The sequence below is a fragment of the Kogia breviceps genome, chromosome 12, assembly GCF_026419965.1.
Source record: "Kogia breviceps isolate mKogBre1 chromosome 12, mKogBre1 haplotype 1, whole genome shotgun sequence".
NCBI lineage: Eukaryota > Metazoa > Chordata > Mammalia > Artiodactyla > Physeteridae > Kogia > Kogia breviceps.
Window position 1 is genome coordinate 67672953 of NC_081321.1, and position 13650 is coordinate 67686602.

The 13650-nt window shown below is 34.3% G+C and overlaps 1 protein-coding gene across 3 annotated transcripts in view; it reads left to right on the forward strand.

Annotated features, from left to right (window-relative positions):
- The window catches only part of METTL25 (methyltransferase like 25), a 117946-nt gene that overhangs the window by 52018 nt on the left and 52278 nt on the right, over positions 1-13650 (forward strand). For all 3 annotated transcript variants that reach the window (XR_010835846.1, XM_059080380.2, XM_059080381.2), the window contains exon 6: positions 10335-10429. Coding sequence is in view for 2 of the 3 variants with exons in the window: in XM_059080380.2 (XP_058936363.1) it covers positions 10335-10429 (95 nt within the window). In the remaining variant the exon portion in view is untranslated. The remainder of the gene's footprint in view (positions 1-10334; positions 10430-13650) is intronic.

Sequence of the window (13650 nt, forward strand, 5' to 3'; positions counted from 1 at the left end):
ATGTTTGGTAGAATTCCTCAATGAAACCATCTGGTCCTGGACTTTTGTTTGTAAAGTTTTTTCTTTATTACAGATTCTATTTCAAGTCTAGTGATAATTGTTCAAATTATCTGTTTCTTCTTGATTCATTTTTCATGGGCCGTATATTTCTAGAAACTTGTCCACTACTTCTAGGTTGTCCAGTTTATTGGCATATAATTGTTCATAGTATTCTCTTATGGTTTTTTTTTTTTGTATTTCTGTGGCATTGGTTTTTATTTCTCCTCTTTCATTTCTTTTTTTGTTTATTTGGTCCTCTCTCTTTTCTTCTTGGTGAGTGGCCAGAGGTTTGTTGATTTTGTTTATCCTTTCAAAAACCCAGCTCTTGGTTTTATTGATTTTTTTTCTAATTTTTTTGAATCTCTATTTTATTAATTTCCTCTCTGATCTTTATTATTTCCTTCTTTATGCTGACTTTAGGTTTTGTTTGTTTTTCTTTTTCTAATTCTTTTAGGTGGTAGGTTAGGTTGTTTATTCGAGATTTTTCTTGCTTTATGAGGAAGGCCTATGTTGCTATGAACTTCCCTCTTAAGACTGCTTCTGCTGCATCCCCTGTGTTTCATATGTTTGTGTTTTCATTGTCATTTGTCTCAAGGTATTTTTAAATTTCCTCTTTGATTTCATTGTTGACCCATTGGTTTTTTAGTAGCAGGTTGTTTAGTCTCCATGTAATCATTTTCTTCTCGTTTCTCTTTGTGTGGTTGAGTTCTAGTTTCCTGTTGTTGTGGTCAGAAAAGATGCTTGAAATAATTTCTGTCCTCTTAAATTTGTTGAGGCTTTTTTTGTGAAAGGACACTGTTTTATATGAAGCAGCCAGGGAAGACCTTGTTGTTAACATAACATTTGAGCAGACATTTGAAGGATGAGAGAGGGACCAATGCAGTTATTCTGGAGAAATAGTGTTCCAGGCAGAGGGAACAGCAAGTAAAATGCCCAAAGGGAGGAGCTTGCCTGCCTTTTTCAAAGAACACTGCAGACACCAGTATGGATGAAACAAAGTGTCAAGATCAGAAGCAGGAAGATCAGTTATGAAGCTGATCTAGATGAGCGTTGATGATGGTTTAGATCAGAGAGGAGCAGTAGAAGAAATGGTTAAATTCTCGATATTATTTTTAAAGTATTGCTAGCAGAAATTATTGACAGATTCAATGGGGATGTGAAAGAAAGAAGAAAGCCAAGTGTAATTCAAAGAGTTTTGGCCTGAAACAGTGGGAAAATGGAGTTGTCATTTAGTGAACTGGATATGACTGCTGAAAGAATAGAATTGAGGTGGAAGTTGTTTAGTTTTGGACAGGTTGAATTTGACCTTCCTTTTAAAAATTCAAGTGTGGAGGCTATATTATCAGTGGATAGATAATTCTGGGTTTCTGAGGACAAATCTGGGTTAAAGGTAAGTCCCTGAGTTATTAACATATAAATAGTAAGTCTGAGTGAGATCACTTAGGGAGCAGAAATCTTGAAAAGAAGTACAGAGACTGAACCTAGGAATATTCCAAAGGAGTTTGGGAAGATGAGGAGGACCAGCAAGGTGACCTAATAAGGAAGAACAGTACAGTGTTGCTCTCTTACTTAGCAACGTATCTTGGAGCTCTCTCCATTGTTAACATATATAGATTTACTAAATTTGTTTAATACAGGACAAAGTATTCCTAGGAATGGATGTACCATATTCTATTTTGCTTCTGCTATATTGATGGTATTTGTTTTCTAATTTTCTCCTCTAACTATAATTTTTGTTTTATCTAGTTCCATAATCTGTCTGGATTATTTTTGTTTATGATTTTCAAAATGGTTCTAATTTTATTTTTTCTGAATGCTATTTATTGAATAATCCATGCTTTCACACACTGATAGGAAATGACACCTTTCTCAGATAGTGCATTTTTAGGTTCTCTTCTTTTCCCTTAATCTGTTGGTTCCTGTGATAATACTATACTGTTAAAATTACTGTAGTTTATTTGAACCTTTGAAATTCAGTAGAGCAAGTCCCCCAAAGTTCTTATTTTTCAGAATTTTCTTAGCTAACCTCATGCATTTTTCTCTTTTGTATGAGTTTTACTTATTTATTTACTTTAAAAAGAGTGACCATTTTACTTCATTGGTCTGTGTAAGACATACAGATGCAATTTTATATTTTTTGGAGACCAGATAATAGGGTTACTGACTGAGTTTCCCCAAAGAAGAGATTTCAGTCACGAAGGGCTCGCTGACTGCAGCTCACTTATTGTCTGGGCTCAGCAATGGAAGCCAGGATATTCAGTGCACGTATGGTGAACAATGCCAGATAGGAAAGTCAAACAATAAGGCTTTGTTTCATATTTTGCTAGAGCTCTTTCTAATATTTCTAGTGTAGATGCTAAAAGGGTAGACCATCTTTTAGAGAAGGAGATAATTAATGTTTAAAAAGCTTATTTAATATTAACAATTAGGAAGCATTTTAAAATTTGATGATGAAATATTTTATTTATCTAGAGATCTTGGCAAGAGGAAAATTGAAATGTTGATCACATCAACAATTTAATAAGGCTTAGGTAGAAAAGTTTACTTGAGTCTTTCATTTGGGATTAAAGTATATGTGATTTACAGTGCAAATTCATAGAAAAGTTGTAAAATGTTTTATGCTTGAAAAGAGTGATTTTTAAATTCTCATTTTCTTTATAATGTTTAGATCATAATAAACATTGCTGACCAGATTTAAAGTAAAAGCTGATTTTGATAATTTGTGTGTCAAAGGAGTTTTAGAATAGATTGTTAAAGTCCATTTAAAAAAAAGCCTGTTGGGATTTTTATTGACATGCATTGAACTTAAAGATCATTATGGGAATAAATTATGTCTTTGATATTTTTTTCTCTCTGTAACATAAATTATCTTTTCATTTATTTGGTTGTTGTTTCAGATATTTGTGTTAAGCTTGCCCAGTTTTAGTTTGGTTTATTCCAAAGGATTTTGTTGGGTTTTTTTTTCTTCATATAAGAAATATTTATTGGGTGCCTGACACATGCTAGTCACTATTCTAGGGACCAGGGATACAAGATTGATCAAAAGAAAGTCCCTGCCCTCATTAAGTTTATACTCTGATAGAAGGCATCAGGGAATAGAAAAACAAATAAATAGATACATAATGTCAGGTTATAAACAGGAGAAAAACTAAACAGGGAGAGGAGGGTCAGATATGTGAAGAGTAAAGCAAAATCTCTCAAAACTCACTTCATATATTTTTCCCTATCTTTTTTTCCCTATCTTTCAATAATAGTCATTGTGGTTTTAAATAAGATAGTCTAAAACCCTCTATATACAAAGGTATACTGTAAGTTGAGATTATTAATTTAGGTGACAAAAATTTGTCTTTAACAGCATAATACCTGTTTATTTTTCCTAGATAAGATTATATGTCAGATTTCATTTAGGTCTAAAGAAATTTTAAAAGCGTGTATTTTCAAAGTAGAGTGAGGACATGTAGATAATCTTGATTCATCTGTGTAATTCTGTTGATTCAGTTGAACAAAGTTCTGTAGTAGGCAGTAGAGGATGTACGATAAGTGAGATACTCTTTCCCCTTAGGGAGCTCATGATGTAGTGAGGAATTCAAGCAATTATGTAGAACTTTCATGCATGTCTGAGAGTGATATATTCATGACCTATAGATCTTAATCAACTACAGATATGAATTATTGAAAAGATAAATGAAAGAAGTAATGAGTGATGGATGTATAAACCAAATGCTATTAAGACTAGAAGAGAGAGTAATTTTTCATAACTAAGGGATAAAGGAAAGCTTTCTTAAAAAGGTGACATTTGGTCTTCATTTAGAAAGATGAACAAAGAAATTAGGGCCAGATTATGAGAGCCATGAATGCTGTACTGAGGTCTCAGAATATTATTCAGTGGAAAGCAAAGTATACTTTGTTCCATAAAAATATTTTTGAGTGTTTAATGCAAAAGAGTTGCATACATTCATTTACACTTCTGAAAAGTAGTAATTTTTCGCATAATAGAAGATAGATTGGCATGGAGCTAGATCAGAGACAGGGAGACTGGTTAGGGAGTAGTTATGAGTCCAAAGCAAGGATACTTTAGATAAGAACAGTAGGAGGAGACAACAATTTATCAGGCCTTTTCAGAGATAAAACCAGCTAACATGGTAACCAGTTGTAGGGAAATGTGGTAGGGTCGGGGTGAGGGTGGCAGTGAAGGCTAAAGATGATGACAAGGTTTTAGGTTGGTTGACTACATAATGATATATCATTATGGGGGAAGATCAGATTTGTGGGCTTAGGAAATGAGTTTATTTTTGCATATTTTTCATTTTAGAAATGTTCAGCAAATAGTTTAAAATTCTTACGTCAAAATCCAGAAAGAACTTCAGACTGAAATAATGTGGGACTTAAATTTAAAGGAGTAGATGTAATTGCCCAGAAACTGGAGTGAAGCATCTACAAGCCAAGGATTGCCAGCAACCACCAGAAGCTAGGAAGAGGCAAGCAGAGATTCTTTCCCAGAGCATTCGGAGTGAGCATGATCCAACTGATACCTTGATTTCAGACCCCTAGCCTCCAGAACCGTGAGAGAATACATTTCTGTTGTTTTCAGCTACCCAATGTGTGGCCATTTGTTATGGCAGCCCTCGGAAAGTATTACAGGGATCATCAGTACGTACTGAGATATGGACAAGATTGTCTGGGGAAAGAGTATAGATAGTGCAAGAGTTCAGACTAACTTTAGGCAATTTAGATAGACTTACTATGCCCAAATTTTACTTTAAAAAGCAGTAAGACCAGGCAAATGTGATACTTGGTTACCATACAAAATTTTTAGTACCCATTACATTCTACCTAGCCACTTCATACTTTTGTTTACCAGATGAAGACATGTGAGTTGATGAGCCTTTAGTCAAAGAAGTATAAAAGGAGTTTGGGGAGTGAGAGGATTAAGCCTTAAGAACATTTAATAGACAGAAAATAATGAGCTATCAAGGGGCTCTGAAGAGCATTAGGCCACAAATAAGAGAGAATGATACCATGGAAGCCAGATGAAGAGAATATTTTAAGGAGGGAGTATCAGAAGCTCTTGAAAATCTACAGTAAGAAAAATACCCGTTGGGTTTGGTCTCAGATGCTGGTGATGATGGAAACGAGCTGTTTGAGTGGCCTATGTAGATCTTTTCAGAAAGATACTGTTACTCTTAATATAGAGGAAGGACACGAAGACAAAAAGAAAGGGAAAAAGAATTTTTTAGTAGGTATTACATTTACCCAGTCAAGAGCTAATGAAGATTGAAAACGAAAAGGAGATATAATTAAGAGGATGCGTATATAAGAACTTGGAGGTTAAAGGAGAGAAGAATAAAAGATTGTTCTAAAATTCAAACTTGTTTATTAATTAAGTGGATAATATTATTTACACAAGAAGGAAGAACTAGTAGAACATCTACATTTACAAGAGTAATGCATTTCTAAAGCCAGCAAAGACTAAGAAACTGGGCGTATATGCAGAGAAAACCATAATTCAAAAAGACACATGCATCCCAATGTTCATTGCAGCAGTATTTACAGTAGCCAGGTTATGGAAGCAATTTAAATGCCCATCAACAGATAAATGGATAAAGAAGACGTGGTACATATATGCAATGGAATATTACTCAGCCGTAAAAAGGAATGAAATTGGGTTATTTGTAGAGACATGGATGGACCTAGAGACTGTCATACAGAGTGAAGTAAGTCAGAAAGAGAAGAACAATATCGTATATTAAAGCATATATGTAGAATCTAGAAAAATGGTACAGATGAACCCATTTTTAAGGCAGAAATAGAGACAGATGTAGAGAATAAACGAATGGACATCAAGGGGGGAATGCCAGGCAGGAGGGTGGTGGGATGAATTGGGAGATTGGGATTGACATATATACACTAATATGTATAAAATAGATAACTAATAAAAACAAATTGTATCTCATGTAAAAAAAAAAAAAAAGACTAAGAAATGAAATAGAAGAAAAAAACAAGAGGCTTCATCTACTCCAAAATTATCATTTAAAGATAGCATGAAAAGTGCTCCTAAAGGAAAGCAACTTGATTTACTGATAAGGAAGTTTAATGCCCAGTTTGACTAGATTTGAATATAAGTATATGAACACAGTTAAATAGGAGACTGAGACTTAACAGTAGAAATGATGAACACAGTGACTTTGATTCAGGACGTAGAAGGGAGCTTCTTCACTGCAGTCAGAATGAAGCTGGTGAAATAGATTCTAAAGATTACATTAAATCAGTATATGAAAGGCTTTGTTTGACTTTGAGGGTGTCTCTCTGTATCAGTTTTTTGCACTTGTTCTCTTACAAATTGAACAGAGCTGTGAGGCTACTGTGACCTCAATCAAAGAGGAAACTGTGATGCAGACTCAGAAAAGTTCAAGGTGATTATACAATCACTGGGTGTCCAGAGGAGTGAGTCTCTAATGTGGTTTCACATAGCCCTGAGCCAAGGCTGGCAATTGCTGTAAACTGCCCTAGGACCTTAAAGTTAATGGGTGTTTTGGATAGCGATTTGGGGAGCCATGTGCATGGAGTAAGACTGCCCTTCAGCTGTCCTTCACACTGTTATGTAGGGTTGAAGGGGGAAATTTCTTACACACAGGTTAAGGGTACCCTTCTGTACCCCTTCATTGTGGTGGCAAAGAGAAGTTTTATGAGCCCTACGGAAAACAGTAACCCTTCTCCCCACCTTGTCAACAACCTTCCTCAACACAAGTTAGGGAACATGCTTGCCATCCTTCAGCCTCCATTTCTCCAGTGACAGCCCTGTGTGCTCAGTGTGTGACTGCTCTCCTGCTGGCTTCCACGCTATATCATCTGATATCAAGAGGAATGCCAGGAGTCCTGTGTATCCCTGTCTGCATCTTCCCTTTATCAACTGTCAAGCCCAGAACTCTATATTCCTCTGAAAAATTCCCTCCTCCGCCCCTAACACAACACTCACAGCTTCACCACTATCTCTCTAGGGATGGTAAAGACGAATCCCATCATGCCTTTGATCCCCATTCATGTCAGCCCTCACCAGAAACCCTGGCCTCACGATTCATTCCTGATTTCTGGGGATTCTCATCACATGTATCTCTATATGTCCTTTGTTCTGACTAGTCTTCTACCATTCCTCAATTCAAAAATTTTCTGGAATTTGTTCATTCATTACTAAAAGTGTCTTTATTTGCAGCCTATTCTCTGAAAATTCCTTTACTGTCTAATCAAAACTTAGCTCTTTCCTGAGGAAGCATACTTCCCATCCTCATCGAGCAGTGCATTTTTCTGTCTCAGTTCCCTTGTATGAGGTAATTAGCCTCTCTATTGCTACTTCAAGACTGTATGTATCATTTAATGCTGTTTCAGAAATCACCACAAAACTGAATGGCTTAGAGACAATAAATTTTATTATCTCTTACAGTTTCTATAGGTCAACAATTTGGGAGTAACTTTGGCATGGATTTCTTAGATTTTTTTTTTTCCTGGAAATAATATACCCCTTCCATTGTAATATATTTTCCAGAAATACTCTTCCCATTTCAATCTAATGTTAAGTTGTAATTTTTCTCAGTTTTTTTAGATTATTATTGGCAGAGGAAATTTCTACCTGTTTTCAGACAAGTAGACCTGCTTTTTTCCTGGCAACATAAGGTGAATTGCAGAGCAATGATGGTGCACTAATTATACTTTTCATTACAAATGCATTGCTTGTTTCTTAAGTGGGATTCTTTTCGTGTTCTGTAGTAAGTTGACTTTCATCTCTTCTTTTCCCCTATTAGAAGTTTATTTTGTAGGTATTTGGTTGGGATATTAGAAGTTGAGAAATTGCTGGCTAATCATTTTAAATGGTAAAATGTTCTGGTATTATGTTTTTGGAGATTAGCTGTATCCTGTTGGAAGCACTTTGTTTGTTTTTCATTGTCTTCCCCTAATATTTGCATGGCTTGCTTCCTCATTTAAATCTCTGCTCAAATATCACATCCTCAGAGAAGACTTCTGTATTAATTAGACCAGAACTATTCAACTAGTGTGCTGTGGATGCTATGTGAGAGTTCCCGGAATACTGCTTCCTTCATCCCATGGGTTTTGCCTCCACACAGTTATCTGTTTATTCCACTGTGATGTACAAAATTTGCCATATTCCCAGAGGGCTGAGCTACAAAAAAAGTTTGGGAAGCATTAAATTAAGATAAAGATTTAGGTGCAAAATGAGTTCAAACCCAAAGTAACAGTGACTTCAACAAGACAGATAGATATTTCTCTTTCAGTCCAGAGGTAGACAGTTAGAGTTAGTAAGGGAGCTCTGCACCAAAAAGCCTTCCAAGAACCCAGAATCCTATTTTGTTGCTCCACCGTCTGCTTGACAACATGAACACATTCCAGACAGGGGAGGGATGAAGTGGGGTGGAAAGTGTTGGGGAAAGATCATGCCCCCCCCCCACTCCTCTTTGAGCATTTGCACACATCATTTATGCCCACATCCAGTTAGCCAAAACTTACCCTCTAGCTATCCTAGTGACTGCATGGGAGTCTGGGAATTGCAGTCTTTAACCTGAGCAGCTGAATAGCCAGGTAAAAATTGAGTGCTGTTACTACAAGGAAGGAGAGAACAGATGGGGGAAGGGAAAGAACTAGCTGTTTTATTGGTTAGCACTTTTCCTAACACTCTCAATAAAAGACCACAACCCATTTCTCTAGCCCCTTACCCTTTACAGTAAAGTTTAGATATTTCTTTCTTCAGTTGTAAGAAAAAAATTGAAGTACTTAGAGTAATCCTTTGATTTAGCAATAATGTTTCAGTTAAATCATAAAACCTGCAGTAAAACCCAAACCGCTGTTTCATGGCATCTTGGAAATTGACACAGGAAGTAGTCCAGGGTCCCTAGTAACTGGATAGGCTTCAAGGGCTCCGTGATTCCTGGGCACTTGTAAAGTGAAATTGTTTATATAGCCTGGTGGTTAAGAGCATGGCCCCTGGTGTCAGACTGCCTGGGTTTAAATTCCAACTCTGCCATGTGCTAGATTTGCAACTTAGGCAGTTTTCTTAACCTCCCTGTGCTCACTTTCTCTATCTGAAGCATGAGAATAATAGTATACCTATTTCACAGAATCGCTGTGGGGACTAGCTAATACATTTAACGCTCTTAGCATTTAAAGCACTTACAATAGTGCCTGACAATATTAAGTGCTGTATAAATACTAGCATTATTATTATTTATATTCCTGGGGCAGGGTCAGTATCTTCCATCTGAGTATCAATCACATCTATTGTAAATCTTACGTTAATACCTGAAAGAAATCTCAATCACAGGCTTATGATCTGCATGAAATTTAAATTTTCTCTATTTTAATAAAAAATCATTTGACCTTTCGTAACACAGAAGTTTATTTAGTGGAATCTACCTCAACAGTATTTTCTTTTAAAGTATTTTCTTGTTTTCTAGTTCTGTTTTACTTAACCTAATAGAAAATTTATATTCACCTCAGTTTTCTTTGAATTGCCACAGTTTTGATAGGCTTAAGCTTTTCTGGACTTCAATTTAAAATAGAATTTTTTTTTCCTTTTGAGAAACCCTGTGCAGTTAATAGTTGTACATAAGGGGCTTACACATCTGCAAGTTGCATGTGTAACTCTGTTAGTGAGTTGGTCAGCAGATACCTGAGATTAGGCAGAAAATGTTGATTTTTTTTGTTGTTACTCGAACCATAAATGCAGTTGAGCCAAACTGAATCACAGTTGAAGATCTTACAGCCTGTCAACGTAGTGAAAAAATAAGAGCCTATACAGCTGTTCATTTTCTGGAAAGTGAACATCGTGGCTGGAAAAAAAATTGGTGCTTCAACATTGTTAGGAATGAATTAATATTGTTCTATAATAAATTGCCAAATGTCACATTTAATAAACCATTTTATTAGAAAGTCGGGTCAGCAGTAAATGCCTAGTATCTCATTACTTATCTTCTGTAGTTACACTGAACATGCAAAGTATTTCCATTTTAAATTGCTTTTGCTAAATATTTGAGAAATAATTTTGGCAAATTGGTTGGTATCAGACCTGGAGCTTAAATACAAAACAGCTGTTGTTGAGAAAATACCATTTTCATAACATTAATATGCTTTTAATTAACATACTGGAATGAACTGTTTAACATTACCACTTACATGTTTAACTACTGTTTGACTTTCAATGACTGATTTGCTTTCTCAATAGATTATTTACTTTAACTAAAAGAGGAAGAATTTTATTTAAATAATCCATATTTTTCTTCCATCTGCAGAATGTACCCAAGAAAAGTGGGGATTTCCAATGTGCCACTATTTAAAGGAAGAGAGATGGTGCTGTGGCCGGAATGCCAGAATGTCAGCATGTTTGGTATGACTGTTTTTTCTCCTGGACTTAGAGCTTTATACAGATGTTGTAGAATTTTATTTATTTATTTTTGGCTTCATTAAATGCCAAATTTTGCAGAGTGTCATTATTAATGTTTTCGTGCATTGCAAATTATGAGGAAAAAAATGGCTTACCCTTCCAACATTACTCACTCTGCATGCAGTGTGATAACAATTTATAATTATACTATAATTCTACATTATAGTACTTAATTTCTTATATATAATTACTTTAATTATCATATAAAATGTACCAACAACCAAGTCTTAAACACAGAATTACTTTAGTGCTTTATCCACAGTTCTGTGGTATGTTTGTGTTTGTTTGTAGCAGATCATTTGGTCTCCTAATTTTTTATAAAATGGGAAAAATATTATTAAGCAACCTGGGATATGAAGTAACTATCTAGTTAAGTGAAATCTTTATTTAGCTCGTGTCCTTAGACTTAGAACACTTTAGCCTACAGTCTTCTCTGTTTGTGGTGTTATGTTGGTTTAAAAAGGAACAGATGCCAGTTAAATGGTATAAATGGACTTTGTCATCATAAATTTAAAATATAGCTTTTAAAATAATGTCTTTAATGTCCAATCCAAGATAAATTAACTATTTTGTGGTCATTATCTCAATATTTTTTATATTGCCAGTAACAGCAATATAAAAAAGTGTTCCAGTGTTCTGGGTCACATATCTGAGAATTAACTTCGAAATCTTATTTATGCTCAAATAATGATTTCCTTTTATGAGTCCTCTTAAAATACTTTTCTGGAAATTTGTTTTTCTTTCATTATATTTGTAAATGATACTCATTTAGGGTCTTGTTAGAATGGGAGGTCATTCTTGGAATGACTTGGTTCCCAGAATGCTGGCAGCTTACACCCTCTAGGCAAGAAATTGAAATGGTCTTTTATAGGGAATCTGATTAGCCTAAGAGAAAAGACTAAAGATATTGGCATTAGGGATTTCACAATGAAATAGGACCCCTTTGTGGTGAGACCCACAATTAAAAGTCCTCACTCATAAGCACAGTGCTTCTAATCAAGTTTATGATTACCGCATTTTAATTATCAAAAAGCCAAGAATCATTAGTTGTCTAAGAAAGTCTAACATGAAAGAAAAGAGATCAGATAAACAAATAGAAAAGTAGCAACTTGGAGGAAATGGATACTATCCAAAGTAAAATAAAATAACTATTAGTATCCCTTAGAAAGATAAAATGATATAATATGATATAAAATGATATAATATATCCACAAAATAAAAATGTTTGCTATAAAAATAAACATTCAACAAACCAAAAAGAAGAGTTTTTGAAAAATAAATTCCAAAATGTAGCATTTGTCAACCGTGCCGCACTTAAGAACTTTGTCTGACCAATGTCAGCTTCTCATGGAATGCCCCTCTCCTTAACTCTATCCCTGTCTTTGCTCACCTTGACTTCTTTTTTTGATGCTAGAGTAATCTAGGAAAGTCTAAGGAACATATTTCTTTTGGTGCATCTTGTTGTATTGCCTTTTGCTCTATAACTGACCTTTTCTACAAATATTCAAAGCTTAAGGGGTTGAGGGAGAGAGACACAGAGAGAGAGAGAGAGAGAGAGAGAGAGAGAGAGAGAGAGAGAGAAGTATACCTTTCTGGTGACACTTTCAGATAAATTGTTAAGGGTACTAACCAGAGGGGAAAAATTAACTACATTAGTGTAATCTTGTCAGCATACTTTTAGCCTGATAAAACTGTAAAATAGTTTAGATTAGTATGAAATGAACACTTGGTATATTTATTGGCCAAGAAATATTATTAATGTTTGTAAGAAACTGCTTATCACCTACCTGATTATCGTTTATTACATAATCAGAATTTATCATTGGTATTTCTAAAACAAATACATCAGCAACACATACCAAAAGTAGTCCCGTGTTATATGATATTTTTATTGATGCCAAATCATTTATTATTAAAAGCTTTTATTTCTTTATTATTGATAGTTCGGCCTTTTAGCAAAGCAAGTAACACAAAAATTTAATCTGAAATGAACACAACCAGTACTGTAAATGAAAACTCAGTGTTTTCTTCAATAACATACTTTTTCAGGGCCTGTTGCTACTTAATTTAATACAAAAATTATATAATAACTATCTTCTGTATTCACAACACTCTGGTTCTAGATGTTCATGAAGGTATCCTTGGAGTCAGTGGAAAAATTACATTTTTTTTCTTCAAACAATTTCTTTAAAGCAAGCTTTTATACCATGAACTCATTTTCCCACTAACTCTTCATGGTGTGAGGGCATGAGAAGTAAACCGGGGTTCAGAAAACAAGTTTTTAGTTCCTGTTCACCTGCTAACTAGCTGTGCAGCTTGTGGCAAGACCCTGCCATTGTCAGTGACCTTGTGCCTCTGAGAAAATTGCACTTGGGATAATCTGCACATTTTCTTTCAGTTTTAAAAATACATGATTCAGCTGTATCTAAAAAGTATTATGAAGACATAGCCATCTGAAGCAAATATGAGCACTTTAAATTTGAGTAGGAAGTATATGCACTGTTACATTTTACTGTTTTTCTTTATGTTTGAAATATTTTCTAATGAAAACTTTAAAAATAAAATTTTAGCTAAAATGTTATATCTAATTTAGTTATAAAACAACATAAGTGTAGAAATGCATGTCTAAAATTTGAAAGTTTCAGAAGGCCCTATTCCATTTTTAAATTATAACAAATCCTTTCATGTATGTCAGATTATGAGTATTTATGAGAAATATTGGGTAAATTTTTATAAATATTGGGAAAATTTTATAAATTTTTTATAAAAGTGTTTTGAATTTTAAATAAATATCAATGTAAAACCAGCTACATATAAAATTGCAAAAATATGTATTACTTTCTCTTATGGTGACTTGATCATATGTGAATTTGATTTGAATTTGACCATGCAAACCAAAAATATATGTACTTTTCTAAACTAAGATTTCACCTATAATCAGTTCAATATAATCTTGTTTAATAAAAGATGAAATTATACATTTATAAAAAATTGGAAGAAAATAAGTTAAAAACTAGTACGTATATAAATATGTTTATGTATGTCTATACACAATAATAGTTTTGGATTTATTTGATTGTTTTAGCTGTAATAAAAGTGAACCAAGAATATGTCATTTTATTTCTTTCCTGTTTTCTAATTCCTTCTAAAATTCAAGGAGTGTA